The sequence below is a fragment of the Rhinolophus sinicus genome, linkage group LG15, assembly GCF_036562045.2.
Source record: "Rhinolophus sinicus isolate RSC01 linkage group LG15, ASM3656204v1, whole genome shotgun sequence".
NCBI classification, from domain to species: domain Eukaryota; kingdom Metazoa; phylum Chordata; class Mammalia; order Chiroptera; family Rhinolophidae; genus Rhinolophus; species Rhinolophus sinicus.
The window spans coordinates 46,211,117-46,225,706 of NC_133764.1; the positions used below are offsets into that span (position 1 = coordinate 46,211,117).

Genomic DNA, 14,590 nt, shown 5'->3' on the forward strand with positions numbered 1-14,590 from the left:
AAGCAGATGCCCAGGAGGGGGAGAAAAGGCAACAGAAAAAGTGGGAGTGGATGGCAAAAGGGGGCTGGCTGGGCTGGACAGCTCCTGTCAGGCCTCCCCAGAGGTTCCAGGGCACAGTCACGGTTCCTTTTCCTCCAGGAGACAGAGCAGGCTTTGCCCCGCTCCTTACCCTGTCCCTCCTCCTTCCCCCCATTTTTCACTGGGAGAAAACAGGGCAGGGTCCTGCTGAACCGGGGAACCAGCTTCCAGTCAAGTGGTCCAAGGCCTGGAGAGGATTCAGGGCCTGGGCTGCCTAGGACAGGACCAATTTTTCTCATTGTCCTGCTTTCTGAGTTTCCTCTGGGGGTGAGGGGGAGCTTTTCTGTCACTCTCTGTCCTACTTCCTCCCCAACCCCCAGGCCAACCCAGCACTCCCGGAACACTCAAACCATGGGCCTAGCACATTTCCTTGGTTGCTCTCATCCCCACCAGTTTCCTCTCTGAAAAGTGAATGGACCCCATCAGGGGTCTTCAAGGTGGGGTATGGGCAATGTGCCACTGAGCGGACAGGGGGAAAACCTTAGAACTCCTGGCTCTGGTTCTTTTCCATCTCATACTTTTTTCATTCATATTTTTTGGTGTAAGTTTACAATATACATTCCATATTTGTAAAGTAGTACTTGTAAATCATTTATAAAATAGACCTAATTTGGGAGGATTGTGCTAAAACAGTTTACCAACAGGAGTATGCAGGTATTTGGGAAAGCAGGGATCAGCAAACTTTTTCTGTAAAGGGCCAGAGGAAATATTTTCAGCTTTTGTGGGCCCCATGGCCTCTGTCGCAGCTAGCTACTCAGTTCTGCAGTGATAGCATGAAAGCAGCCATAGATAATAGGGAAATGAGTGGGTGTAGCTGTGTTCCAATAAAACTTTATTTCTGAACACTGAAATTTGAATTTCTTAAGAAATTTCATGTGTCATAAAATATTATTCCTATTGATTCCCCCCACCCCCCCAGTATTAAAATATGTAGGAATTACTTTTAGCTCATGGACCTTGAGCAAGCAGGCTGTATGGGTCATTGAACCATAGTTTGCCGACCTCTGCTTTAGGTCACTGGTTCTCAAACTTGAACCTGCTTCAGACTTACCTGGAGAGCTTTTAAAAGCTTCATAGTTCAGAACCCCAGCCCTGATTTTGTAGATTCTGTGGAAGGTTCTGGAACCTGTATTCTAACAAGCAGCTCAGGTGGGTGGGAAGCAGATAGTCTGAAGGCCAGGTTTTAAGAAACTCAGGTCTGGAAGGTCTCCAGGGTATTGGCATGTTCAATTCAGCCAGCTCTTCCCGAGTGCCTGGGGTGTGTAACTTCTCTGGGCCTTTTTTAAACCCATTTTTGGAACCTGACTAGAGGAGGAACCCATCTTCAAGATGACCCGCCCTCAAGGAGGTCCTGGCACTTCTTGTCCCCACAGGCTGGGCCCTGGCCTTAGCTGCTGCCATCCACAACAGGCAGAATCACCTACTGATGAAGAATACAGACTCTGGAATTTGCGTGATCTTGGGCAACTCGCTTTGCCTGTCTGCCTTAGTTTCCTTCTCGTCTGTTAAATGGGGACTGTAATATACCCCCTCGTAGACGCTGACAAGGTCAAATGGGTCGTGATGTGGAATATCTAGTTTAGCGCCTGACACCTATGAACAGAGTTACTGCTATTGCTGTTCTTGACCAGGGTGGAGGCAGGGCCGCCCCCTGCCCCGCCACATGAACATAAAAATGACTACTCATATTTGTACGGTGCTTTCGTTTACCTGGCCCTTTTCCACCCACCCATCCATCCATCCATCCATCCATCCTCCGTTTACCCTTTTCCATCGCATCCTTCAACTACACCTGGAGTAGACACTGACATCCCATTTTAGAGAGGGTGGAAACTGAGGCCCGGCAAGGTTTACTAGCTTGTCTATGGGCACATGCTGGTTGTGCCCCCACAAAAACCGGGCTCTCTCTACCTGGAGCCCTCGGGGAGCCTCTCTCATAACAGGATCTTGAGTGACAACAGGAGGGAGCTTTGGTTGGTTTACTGTGGATCCTTTACCCAGCACTTTTTACCCCTGCAGATAAAATACCACGAGGAGTTTGAGAAGAGCCGCATGGGCCCCAGCGGGGGCGAGGGCATGGAGCCTGAGCGCAGAGATTCCCAGGACAGCAGCAGCTACCGGCGGCCCCAGGAGCCGCAACAGCCTCACCACATCCCGACCAGCGCCCCAGGTGAGCATGAGGCCTGTGGGGTAGAGGACCTGAAGCTCGGCCGGCTTCAGGATGGGGAGAAGCCTCATGTACACACTCACACACATCCTCAGGTCCCATCCCCCCTGAGGGCATGAGCACGGGGCCTGTGATGGGGGGAGACACAGCCTCTGCTGTGGAATACACAGCACCTACAAGTGTGCACACACACAGCCTTGAGAAGTGGGGATTGAGCAGGGGTATTGGGGGTGGAAATACATAAGGGCTTATGGAGGAAGGGAGGGGGCTCTGGCAGGGGCTGGGTTTGGCAAGACAGTTTCTGAGACCTGTCTCCTCCCCTCTTCCAGTTTACCAGCAGCCCCAGCAGCAGCAGGCGGCCCCGTCCTATGGTGGCTACAAGGAGCCTGCAGCCCCAGTCTCCATACAGCGCAGCGCCCCAGGCGGGGGCGGGGTGAGTAACCAAGGGCAGAATGGAGAGGTGGGAGATGGAAGGTTATAGCCCTGAGGTCTGGAATGGCCAGAGGTGGGTGGGTCTAGGGAAGGACATAATTCATAGGCTCTTCTTAGAAATGCCACCCAGGAAGCCTGGTTTTCCCTGACTTTTGACCCCAGCTCCTATTGTCATCTGCGAGCACAGATGGGTTTCATGTGCTTTTACTGGCTATTTCCTAGAGCTTAAGCATGAGACTTTGGCTGAGTCGGAAGGTAGGACCTGATAGAAATCTTGTGTCACCTGGAAAGTTTTCTCCCAAGAATAGGTCTTTGTCCTGAACTCGGGAGCGAAACCAGATTTATTACACCTTCAAAAAAAAAAAAAAGAGAAAGACTGGTGCTTACAAGAGTACAGATAATCGTGTACAGGGCATGCCATATTTTTAAACACTAACTGGCATCGTGTCCGTTGGCCTTACTGCTTTCCTGTTCTGAGAGTCGAGGCAGAACTATTGTGACCTCGGTCCCTGTCTTGTGCCTGCCCCTGAGTACATGCCACGTACGGTGGAAAAGGGTGATCGCTCCCAGAAAGTGAGACACAGAGGTGAGAAAGTTTGTGGCAGAGCCCAGCCCTTCCTTATCTCCCAGATCCTGGCTCACGGCTCACACGGGCTCTGTTCCCAGATCCCAGAGAGTGAGGAAGAAAGGCTTAGGCCCTGGGGGAGCTGGGCCCGGAGCTGACTGTGTCCCCACCCCTGCAGAAGCGGTACCGTGCCGTCTACGACTACAGCGCTGCCGATGAGGACGAGGTCTCCTTCCAGGATGGGGACACCATCGTGAACGTGCAGCAGATCGACGACGGCTGGATGTATGGGACCGTGGAGCGCACCGGTGACACGGGGATGCTGCCGGCCAACTATGTCGAGGCCATCTGAGCCCACGGGGCGCCACCTGCCCCACCAGTCTTCAGTGCATTCCACAGCATCGCATCCGTCCTGGGCGTGACCTGTCCACCCGTCAGTGTCTTTGTTTTTTTAAATCTGCGACAGCTTGTTTATTCCCACCCTCCTCCAGCTTCTTTTGCCAACTGAAGCCTTGGTCTGCCACTTTCGCAGGCTCCTTCCTCTGGCAGGTTTTCCTCTTGACCAACTTCTTGGTTTTCTCTCTGGATGGAACAGGTGTGGACCTCTCAGGGGAAGCTGAGGCCTGTGAGGCTGGTCTGGAATGGGAGACCCGTCAGTTCCCAGGCCTCTGCCTTCTCTCTTTTCGGCCCCCTCAGATTCTCCCACCCACCTCCTCACATACCCAAACATTCCTGGGTGAGCCCCACGACTCCCAGGGGAGGGGCTCCATACATTCCTGGGAGTAGGACCCCACCGCCCTTGTCCTGGGATGGTGTAGGTACCACAGAGAGGGCTTTGCCTCTGCTTCTCAAAGGTGGGGCTGCTGGCCCTCTGAGGGCCCCCTCACCAACCTCTCCCCCTCTCAAGGACAACAAAGGAGGGTAAAGTTCCCGCGTTGGGGTTCATTCATCCTCCTCACACATGTTCCTTCTTGCACTGTGATTCTGCTCTCCTGTACACACAGACCCAGTATGGACGAGAAGCTCCCCAGGAAGAGTGTGGCTTGGGTCAAGTTCTGGCCTTTCTGACGTTTAGGGACAGCTGCAGGAAGGAAGGGGACATGGTGTTCTCTCCTGCAGCCCTTTTTCCTCACTCCCACCCCCAACCCCCTGGGACCCTGGCTTGCCTCCTTGGCTGGAAGCCGTGGTCCTGAAAGGTGGGGCTAGGAAGCCTCAGGCCTCTTGGCCTTCGAGGCCCAGCCCCCGAGAGCTGAGCTGGGTGGGCCACTCCTCCCAGTTCCTCATGGGAAGATGTCTCTGGTTTTCTGTGGCCTCCTCCTGGCCCGCCGCCGAGTGGACCAGAATTGTACAAAGCCACAGCCTCTATCTCCAGAACTTAGCGTGTGGGGGACGGAGCATGTATGTGTGTAGGTGTCTGTGACAGGCTAGTGTGAGCACGAGTGTGAGAGAAGGGGCAATGTGCGGCCTGCTGGAGTCTCTAGGCTTACGTGAGGGTGTGCAGAGCTGTCTTCCTCTGATACTTTCTTCAAAACCCACAGTGAGAGGGGAGGGCCCTGGGGGAAAGACGTTCCTTATGTTTTCTTTGGAGTGAAAATTCCTCATTTCCTTCTATCCCCAAATAGAGGAAGGCCACCCACCCCGTTTTGCAGTGTCAGGAGGATTGGTGGCGGCTGATGCTATAGCCTGCTGGGGTAGGGGTGGGGGGAAGCCTTCATGGCTCCAGTCATATTCTCTTCCCGCATTTCTGTCCTGGGCTGCACAGTAGGGGCCAACGGACCCCATGACATTCATGCTATGGATGCCTCATTCTGGGGACTCTTCCACTAGGCCTTCCCCTTGCTTACCTAACGCCCCCTTGAAGCATTGGGAGAGGGTGCCAGGGCTACAAAACTGGAAGCACAGACCCCGGGATAAGGAAGGGAAAGACGGTGCTATCTCCAAGTCCTTTCTGTCCCTCATTGGGGGCTGTGACAATCCTTGCCTGGCTTTATTCATCTCTGGCCTTTCTCATCACCTTCTGGGTCACCCCCTCCCATCTTTACCTTGAGTCAACTCCGGCCCCACAGTTGACATCTTTGCATCCTTGTCACGGTACAAGGCGGGTGGTGGTGGGGAAGTCAGCAATCAAGTCCTCACTGCTTGTGAGTTCAATTGGGAATATTTAGCCCTATTCAGAGAGCTGAGGAACATGGCTGTGGGGGAGGAGCCACTGCCTTTTCCAGTCCCTTTTCCTGCTTGGCCCCAGCCAATCTGAGTGCAGGTGGAGGATCTCATATTGGGGGATGAGGGAGCAACTTGGGGAGCCTTGGAGGCAGGCGTTGGTCCCTTCTGCTTCCTCTTGATCTCAAAGCACAACATTGATTCTGGGGCCAAAGGTCAGAGACACATCCCGTTGGACGACCTGCAGTTGGGAGGGTGGTGAGAGGATGGGAGGAGGGCCTGAGAAGCAAGAAAGAGCCTTTTCACTCCGCTTGATTTTCCTTCCAAAATAAGGCAAGCCAGCCACTGGAATCCTGCTGCCAGGCCCTCTCCTCCTCCCATCCTAAAAATAGGGGACCTTTTCTTACCTCCACAGAGAGGAGGGACTATCACACTGGTGCTGAGGGACCCAGGGGCTTCTGGGAGTCCTTGTTCCTCTCCAGAACCTCTATTTCCTAGAAGAGCACAGAACCTGAGAACAGGGCCGAGTCCCTGGTCTTTTCTTACAGTTCACAGAGGTCTTTTAGCCAATCTAATCCGTGGAGAGAAGATAACAGCAGAGCTAGAATGTGAATATAACATTAGTGGACCAATAATAAAATGCAAGAAGCCCAATGGTGAGAAAAGTGAATTCTCTCAACAATGCTTTCTGTTTTCTTCATGTCCCTCCAGGGAAAACTATTGCTTAATTTTTGCCTTTTTCCCCCCTCACATACGCACTTTTGGGCCTTTTTTTTTAATAGCTGGAAAAAAAAATATACCACCCCACAAACCTGTATTTAAAAAGAAACAAATGACCATGTGAAATTTGCCTCTGTCCAAACATTTCATCTGTGTGTGTGAAGCAGTCATTCATCTTTTTATATGGGGTGGTTGTCTCTTGGTCTGTTTGGTCCCCTCCCTCGTGGGCTTGTGCTTGGGATCAAATCTTTCTGGCCTGTTATGATTCTGAACATTTAACTTGGACCACAAGTGAATCTTTCTGGTGACGCAAATAAAAGTATAATTTTTACCTGCGGACTTGGTTTTCTCTCTGGCTCTGAGGTGCTGCTGTGTGTGTGTCCCATCTGTTTGGGGACATTGGCCTGTCACCCTCCTGGAAGCCCTGCCATCCTTCGGGGAGAGAATAACCAGTTTGGAAACTGTCAGCCTGGAGCAGCAATTTGCCTTGGCACTTACTTCCTGCTTGTCGAGAATTCCCCACCAGTCTGCTCCTGGCTATATCCCTCCGCCCAGCGTGGTGAGACTCCCATATTCCCTGAGCTTCCCTGAGCTCCCCTATTCTCTTACTGCCTGACTTCCTTCACGATGCACCTGTCTCCCCACTTGCCAGTGCACTCACAGGGCAGGTAACGGGTCTAATTCATCTTTAAGCCCCCAAGGACAGGCTCAACTACTCAATAAATATTTGTTGAAATAATGAATGAGCTTAGCTGGGAGGCAGTTTTAGCCCTGCACGTAGGAGCATGGCATGTATGTGAGGAATGAGAATGATGGAGAGACTGGGATAGTGCAGTGGCTTAGATGGGATGGAGCTGTCTGGTTGGTGGTCTGGCAACCCAAAGCAGTCTTCACAACGCCTTAGGAATGTGATCGTTACCACGTTGTTTTCTTTGATCTTGTTAACAGCCCTGTGAGAGGAGTATACTGTGATGTCCGTCTTACAGATGGGATTTACTGAAACCCAGAAGGCGGTGCTTTGGGGGTCTTAGGAACCCTGTGTGGTGCTTAGGCTCATGTCGTGCTACCTTGCTTTCACACGGGGTCTCTGCTCCCGCTCCCCACACAAGAACGCAGGATATGGTGAGGCCAAAAAGAAATACCAACAGAGCCATGGGTAGGGGAGTCACACCACTACAGTCCGCTGGCAGCTGGGTTGGAGACACAGGACGCAGGATCCACACCATCCGCCGTCCGCTTCTCTGCCAACCAACCAACCCCTTGCTAACTAGCAATCCGCTTGCTGACTGCCCTTGCTAGCTGCAATCTACCATCCGCTCCTCTGCCTGCCAACCAACCAACAAACCAACTCCGCTTGCGTAGCCACAGCAGTTATAGAAGTGACTAATGGCTAACCGGTAACAGCTGATGGCCAACTAGTCACAGCTGATGGCCATCTACTACCCGAGCCAGCACCTTTCCATGTGAGGTCGAGAGCCTGGAAACTGCTCTCTGGGATTCTGTCCCCACAGTTGCCATGGTGGGCTGTGTACCCAAGCCCTTTGCACATTTCATTTTAGTGTCTCCTGTGCTTTGCTCCAGATGCCCTGGTCTAACCTCTAACCAGAAGGCAAGGTGGCCTCCCCTCTTCTGTGGGGTGGGGAAGGGGGCAGTGGTGGAGAAAGAACCCAGACCCTTCCGCCCTGGCTGGGTGCCACCAGTCAGCCTCATGTCCGGCTGTTTTGTGGAGACGGGCATTTCCCACCTGGGGCTCAGAATGAAGGCGTTTTCTGGCTTCAGGATAGTAGCAGGGTGGAGAAGAAAAGGGCTTTCACGAACTGAGCCTGAATTGAGCTTTCCTAATCAGGGGAATAATGGCAATCAGGAGAATGACAGCCTGTGACAGCAGGACTGAGCAATGTAGGGGCGGTACTGGGAGGGATAATTAAAGACAATACTGACACCTGCTTCCCCTTCGAAGGAGCTGGCTGCCTAATGTTTTCCCTCTAGAAGGGAATGAGTTGGCAAATCTTGCCTCCTGAGGCCCTGCCCCCTTTTGTCTGGGAGCAGCAGCCCCTTCTCCCCAGGAGATTTCATTCACCTGAGCAATTTGAGGGGGCAGTCAGTGTGTTTGGGAGAGTAATCAGCACTGTCTCCACTCCCTGCTCTTGCCTCCTGGGGATGGCCCAATGGGAGGAGTTTCTAGATCCCCTTCTAGAAGTGGCCTAAGTTCCTGAGACCTAGCATGAGGAGAGGGCATTCTAATGCCCTCACCCCGAGACCCTTCAAAAGAATTATTTGGGGTGGAGCCAAGACACTAGGCCTTAGAGGTGTCACTGGGAATTTTTTTTTTTAATTTAATAGGAAATAATTAACAGAAAAAATCATAAAAGCAACACAAGACATAACTGAGTACCCACTACCCAGCTTGAAAAAATAAAACATCAATTCTTCCCCTTTTCCCTCAAAAGAAGCCACTTAAATTTGCATTTCTAGATACTCGTACTGCACAGGGATGGGCCTGAGAGTTCTCAGAGCCCTCTCTGGTATAACACCATGGGGAGCTCTCTGAAGAGGATACAGAAGAGAACAAGAATGTGTGTAATGACCACAAAGAGACAAGCAATAGAAGAGGAGAGACCTCTGGTGCCCACACTGTAAATGGAGTGACTTGAGGAAAATGCATCACAGCCTGAGCAGTGCAGGGAGGGCTGAGGGGCATTTCAGACGAACAGGGTGGGCCGCTCTGGGGAGAGAGAAGAAGATTGACTCTGGAGTGCGCAGGCCTGGTTTTGAATCTTGGTCTCTGCCAATTCCAATGAAATGTTAGGGAAGTTCCTGACCATCTCCGAGCCTCATCTATAAAAGACCTGTAGGAAGATTGAAATCACACCATGTGTGCGATATCTGGCAGAGTATAGGAATCCCATAAGCATTAGCTCCATCCCTAGAGATGCCAGCTGAGACTCACGAGACCTTTGTCCATGACCCTCCATACGGGGACCCTTACAGCTTGCCAGTGGCCCACCCAACTCGCCAACCACTATTTTTCTGAGATAATTTGCCAAGAATGTGGGAGAGGAAAAAGGAAGAAAAAAGGCAGTCAGGAGGCTTCATTCCTAGGGCATCTGGAGAGAGATCAGATCTCCTACATCCATATCATAGACTCCACTTAGATACAAAGGGGTGGGATTGAGTTCCTGGGGAGAAATTGAGCCTCTTCAGTTCTGCCTGGTCTAAAAGGAGCAGTTTCTTGGTTACCCGCTCCTGGGCTTTATGATTGGTTGGCTGGTGTGTGTGTGTGTGTGTGTGTGTTTGCTGAAGGGGGGCGGTGGGGGGGGGGGAGGAAGTAAGCTGCTGATGGAGCTGTAGCATCCCTTAGTCTCTGTCCCTGGAAGGGGGAGGGGGAAAGAACGAGGGCTGAGCAGTGGAAGGAGGAGGGAGCCATTTCTCTCCACTGACTGCAACCTCCGTGCTCACAGCTCACATTTCTCTGGAATCCAGAGGCCTCCTTGGCCAAGGACTCCATTATGCTGGATATTTTCATCCTGATGTTCTTTGCCATCATAGGCCTGGTCATTCTGTCCTACATTATCTATCTGCTCTAGTGGCCTGCGGCCGCGGCGGGAGCCCACAGAAGAACAGCTCAGGCGGGAAGGATGAAGCTGACTGGGCCGAGCACCCTGCTTGCTGACGCACCGCTGGATTTTTGCTTCTGGTCATTATCTCGGGTATTGACTCAAAAACAAAATTAAAAGAGATCTTGTTTTCCTATTTTTTCTCAGATGCATTGATATAGCATTTCTCAGACCACTCTGAAGAGAGTAAGAAATGCCAACTTCTTTCTTTGCGGCCTAATTTAAAATATTTTTTAAACAAACACAATGTGAAGGATTTTTAGGTAGAATGGGCTGGGAGTGGTGTGCATGGTGGGAGGGGCTATCATTTCCTAATTGTTTTTTTCTTCAAGTTGGGTGTTCAAACTCCAAGTTGTTCATTCTCTCTTGGTAATTAAAGGTAAAACACATCTTTATATGTCAGCAGAGTGGTTTTACAATTATGCTTGCATAATTGCATTAATTAGTGACTCATTCTCACTTGAGGATGAGCTAGGAAATGCAATTTACTTGGGAGTGGGGTTTTGCGGGGACATGTCCATTCTTTTCCCAACTGTGAGTGTTGGTGGAAAGGAGAGAGGAACTCCTTTTTCTCCTCTTAGTCTAGACCAGTACTCGGGAGCTAAGACCTTTGCTGCCGTTCCCATCTGAGGCTTGTTTCTGGGTTTCCCACAGCTCCTGGTCTCCAGTCCAACAAGGGGCCTCTTATCAACAGCAGCTGTCCTGCCGCCCAGCAGACCTCTTCCAGAGCCTTCCGGATATGGTTAACCCCTGTAAAGCAAGAGGCTTTTTGAGCTCAGAGGCAGAGGCACTCGGCTGAGACATCAGGAATTCATGGGCATGGCTGGCAGATGCTGCGTGTGTTTGAGCTGTAGATGCAGAGTGTTGAGAACACAGAGAGCTGAAATGTAGACTCATTAAAGTTACCATGGAGAACTGCTCACAAATTCATTCTGATAGCCTTTCCTTAGGTCCAAATGCAACTACATATTATGGTAAAAATATGTTCTTTCCTTTCCCTTTCGTAGGAAGGTGTTCCCTTGTAAGTCCAAGAGCACGTTGTCTCTCTGTAAGTAGTCTCTTTATCACTCTGTCTTTATAGATTGCACAATCTGGGGTTATATGGTTTGTCTTGTCTTAGTCTGTAGCCAGGAGGAACCTGTCATTTGAGTTTTTAAGATTTATCTTCCCCGTTCCATACCACTTGTGCCCCAGCTTCTCATTTAAAGAGAGAAACAGTTATATAGTCCTCATTCTTTGTACCTGGCTGACTTATTGATTATTGAAATAAGATGGCTATTCTTATCTTACTTGTTATCTGGGGAAAATCTCTCTCCTACCCCAATATGAAAAAATTTTAAATTGTCAAATGTTCCTTTTCTGGAAAAAAAAAACTAACATATCTTCTGTCCAATTAGGATTGAAGAAACCATATATTTTGCGGTCCAGAGAAGACTTGGGCCCCAAATCTGTGGTATCTATTCCTTTGAAAAATCCATCATAATTGTTCTATATTTGATTTTCTAGCTTAAAAATAAACAAGGAGTAATAATATGAACTTAGTAGTTTTTAATTCATAACATTGTGTTCAATTTCCATGTTTTAAAAAGAAATAAAATTGAGGCAGTGTATGTCACAATTAAAATGGAAAACTTGCATTTTAGAATTCTGGCTAAAAAAACAACAACGCTGTTCTAGAAGTTTTGTCTTGGTAACAAATTATGTGACTTTCAATAAGTCATTTAACCATTCAGGCTTCAGTTTATTCTGACAAATGAAAAAGATGGACTAGAAGATTGTTAATGTCCTTTACCATTTTAAAATTCTACAATTCTTTGGGAACTACATCTTTGAGAACAGAAATTCCATGGAATAAACTCTTAATAGTTACCAGTAGTCTGCTTTTCTGCTCTCCCCAAATGACATTTTATGATGAAAACTCAACTGCAAAACTTTTTTTTTTGGCACCAACAGCCACATCGTGAGGAGAAAATGACAATCTTTATTTACCCCAAACATATATCAGTGATAAGTTGCCTAAACTGTTTAGGGAATATTAATAAGTATAATACTACATGGTGGTATGTAACCAGAGGAAATTTGACAGGTACACTAATGCAAAAAGTATGGGTCTGAACATTAATACATTCAGGGGTGATCTTTAGTTATCTGTGAAGTTCTTGACGTGACATTTCCCAGTAAAACATTCCTCTGTCTCCTTGGCATAACTTTGTGTTTCAAATGAAAATTTTCTTCATGTCAAGATAGCAGCTCTGTGTCCTTACCTAGGTAATTAGGGCAAGTGTCAGTATTTTGAAGGGACCTGAGTAACAATTATGGTGGGGTAGACCTTTGTGGTATAGTCTCTAACCAAGTTCTTTCTGAAGTCTTTTATGAGGCCAAGGCTCTTCAGTCTTTATCCAAAGTTGAAATGACTAATCAATTCAGTGAAAACAATCAGCTAATTTCAGTTCTACACCAGTGATACATATCATCCATCAGTAATAGGCACAAGATAAGGACAAAAAGATTACCCATATTTTCAGTTACTTGTGAAATATTATGGTTATAAAAATAATTACATTTTGGAAGAAATTTTATACTTTGTGCCTATATCCATGCTATAATGTCAGTTTATAGCAGAGTTTTACAGTGTTCATCATTTTGATAAAAATTTTTTAAATTTCACATTTAAACTATTTGTATATTGGCATCCTAAATCATAATAAAACACTGGAAAAAGTTACTTCTGTAATACAGAGTTTTGTATAAATTTTACAAATCTGTGTCATAGGGCAATCATATCCTATAAAATGGGGATTGTACATGGCCCATATCAATGTAGTAAAAACAACTCTAAATAATTGTAGACTTAGAAAAAATTAATGTGGCATAATGCTAGGAATCATCACACTAATACCTGCTTTGTCTGTAAAAGTGATGTATTTATTTCAGGAAAAAGGATATATTTTGGGAAACAGTTAAATAATGGAAAGATAAATGTTATAATACTAAGAACCACACAAGAGCCATTGTTCTGAGTATATGGAATCAAATCCAAACATCCTGAGTTTGAAACTTAACAAGATATAATTTATTAAATTTTGGAAAATTTGTTTGCTCTTAAAAGGCTTAAAATTAGTGTTATTCAAACTTCAAAATCACTAAAAGTACCATTTTAATTTAAATTACTCAAAAATAATGAGAATTTCCCTTAATAAAGCATAGCTGATGTGGAAAATTATCTTTATAAATTACATGCTTTGGCTTCAAATATTTGCTAAGCCTAGAATGGCCTCTTCTAACTTAATTTTGCTCCCATCTATTTTAAACAAAAATAAAACCAAAGTCATATATAAAGGGGGAAGAGAAAAAAGTCACTGACAGAACTTTCATTAAAAACTCAAATGTGCTAAGGCAGATACATTTAGAAATATTTAACAACTTCTTTGTTCTTAGAAAAACACTATAAGATCTTGCAGTCATGGGAAATTTCAGGTAATCTATAATACTTAATTACACATTTTGTGTTTTGAAACTGGTGTTAAAGTATGATAATTGTAGCATTTTTATTTTAGCAGCAATTGAAATATTAATTGCTTGGGAATTTGGTCTCCAAATTAAATAGCAGAATAGTATACTGTTCCACTTACAGATTTTTATACAATTTGTGAGTTGTTGCTACTAAATGAAATTATGTAATTAATTTATTTACACACTATAATATTAAGCATAAATATACATATAAATAAATATATAGCTAATTGCAACATTATTTTATATTAAGACATTTTATATTTTTATCATGGTAGAGCTATAATTAACAGCTTAAATAAAAGTAAGTTCCTCCACAATAAATAATTTAAAGGAATTATACACTCAATGACTTGCATAATGACAAACTCTGAACAAGTTAGAAATGTTTTCAATTTTAATTTATTAATATCACTAAATAACAAATGAAATAAAATTTAGCAAATATTAAATATTTAACATTTTACCATAAATACAATACTTTAAAAATAACAATACATATTTTTCAGTTTTATGCACCTTTAAGAAAGCAGTGATGTTAGAATACCTACAACGTGTTTTTTTTTTAACTTAAAAGGCTTTCAAGGGCTAAACTAAGTTTTGAGGGTATTTTTAAGTCTTTAGTTACTTGAGGAATTTTATGGTGTTATATTTGCTTTCTTGATAAAAAAGAAAAATGTGTTCTTAGTTAGTCCTTTGGCACTTTTTTTTTAACCTAGAGAAGACGGTCCATGACAACTGTCTTTCAGGTCATCTTTCCTATCTTAGTGATGTCTCAATAAAACAAGGAGCATATTCCCACAGCCTGATTTCTTACAGGTTTCACAGCTACCGGCTAGTGGAATTGATAAAGAAGTCACATTGCTAGTAAGGTGTTCAATAACCTAAAAGGCTTTTGTAGCAGCTTTGTGTTTTTACCCTTCACAATATTATTGACATAAAAATCTGTAATATAATTCAGTGCAATTCACTTTAAGAGGTTAACACGAGTAATAATCGTACAAAGAGGTTAATGTTTGTTTTTTATTGACATAAGATGGTTCTTTCAGTTGTACCTTCTGCTGGGCACCTTACACTTTGCTCTAACTCCAAAGGTGAATAATTATCCTCACAATGAAATCAGTTAGTTAAGAAATGGAAGCATGAACGAAGTACATAAGTCATCAGAGGATGGAAACAGTGTGAAATAAGGTGCCAATTGTTCATACTATGGAGAGCAGCCTTGACACTCTTGAAGGCTTGAAAGTCTTCTTGAGTAATTTACTGCCTGCATTGTGAAAATGATAAAGCTGGGGAATCAGAAGGTCATGAGCAGAAGTTATCCAAAAAAGTGTTAAG

The 14,590-nt window shown here is 46.0% G+C and overlaps 1 protein-coding gene and 1 long non-coding RNA gene across 2 annotated transcripts in view; both read left to right on the forward strand.

Annotated features, from left to right (window-relative positions):
- The window catches only part of LASP1 (LIM and SH3 protein 1), a 35,883-nt gene extending 29,425 nt beyond the window's left edge, over nt 1-6,458 (forward strand). Inside the window, exons 5-7 of the mRNA XM_019740622.2 lie at nt 2,098-2,248; nt 2,575-2,678; nt 3,421-6,458. Coding sequence (XP_019596181.1) covers nt 2,098-2,248; nt 2,575-2,678; nt 3,421-3,594 — 429 coding nt within the window. The 3' untranslated portion in view covers nt 3,595-6,458. The remainder of the gene's footprint in view (nt 1-2,097; nt 2,249-2,574; nt 2,679-3,420) is intronic.
- A 2,962-nt stretch (nt 6,459-9,420) lies between these two features.
- LOC109451980 (uncharacterized) lies at nt 9,421-14,380 on the forward strand. The gene is made up of 2 exons (XR_002138070.2): nt 9,421-9,819; nt 10,394-14,380. It is a non-coding gene; the product is annotated as an uncharacterized LOC109451980 (long non-coding RNA).
- The last annotated feature ends 210 nt before the right edge of the window (nt 14,381-14,590 follow it).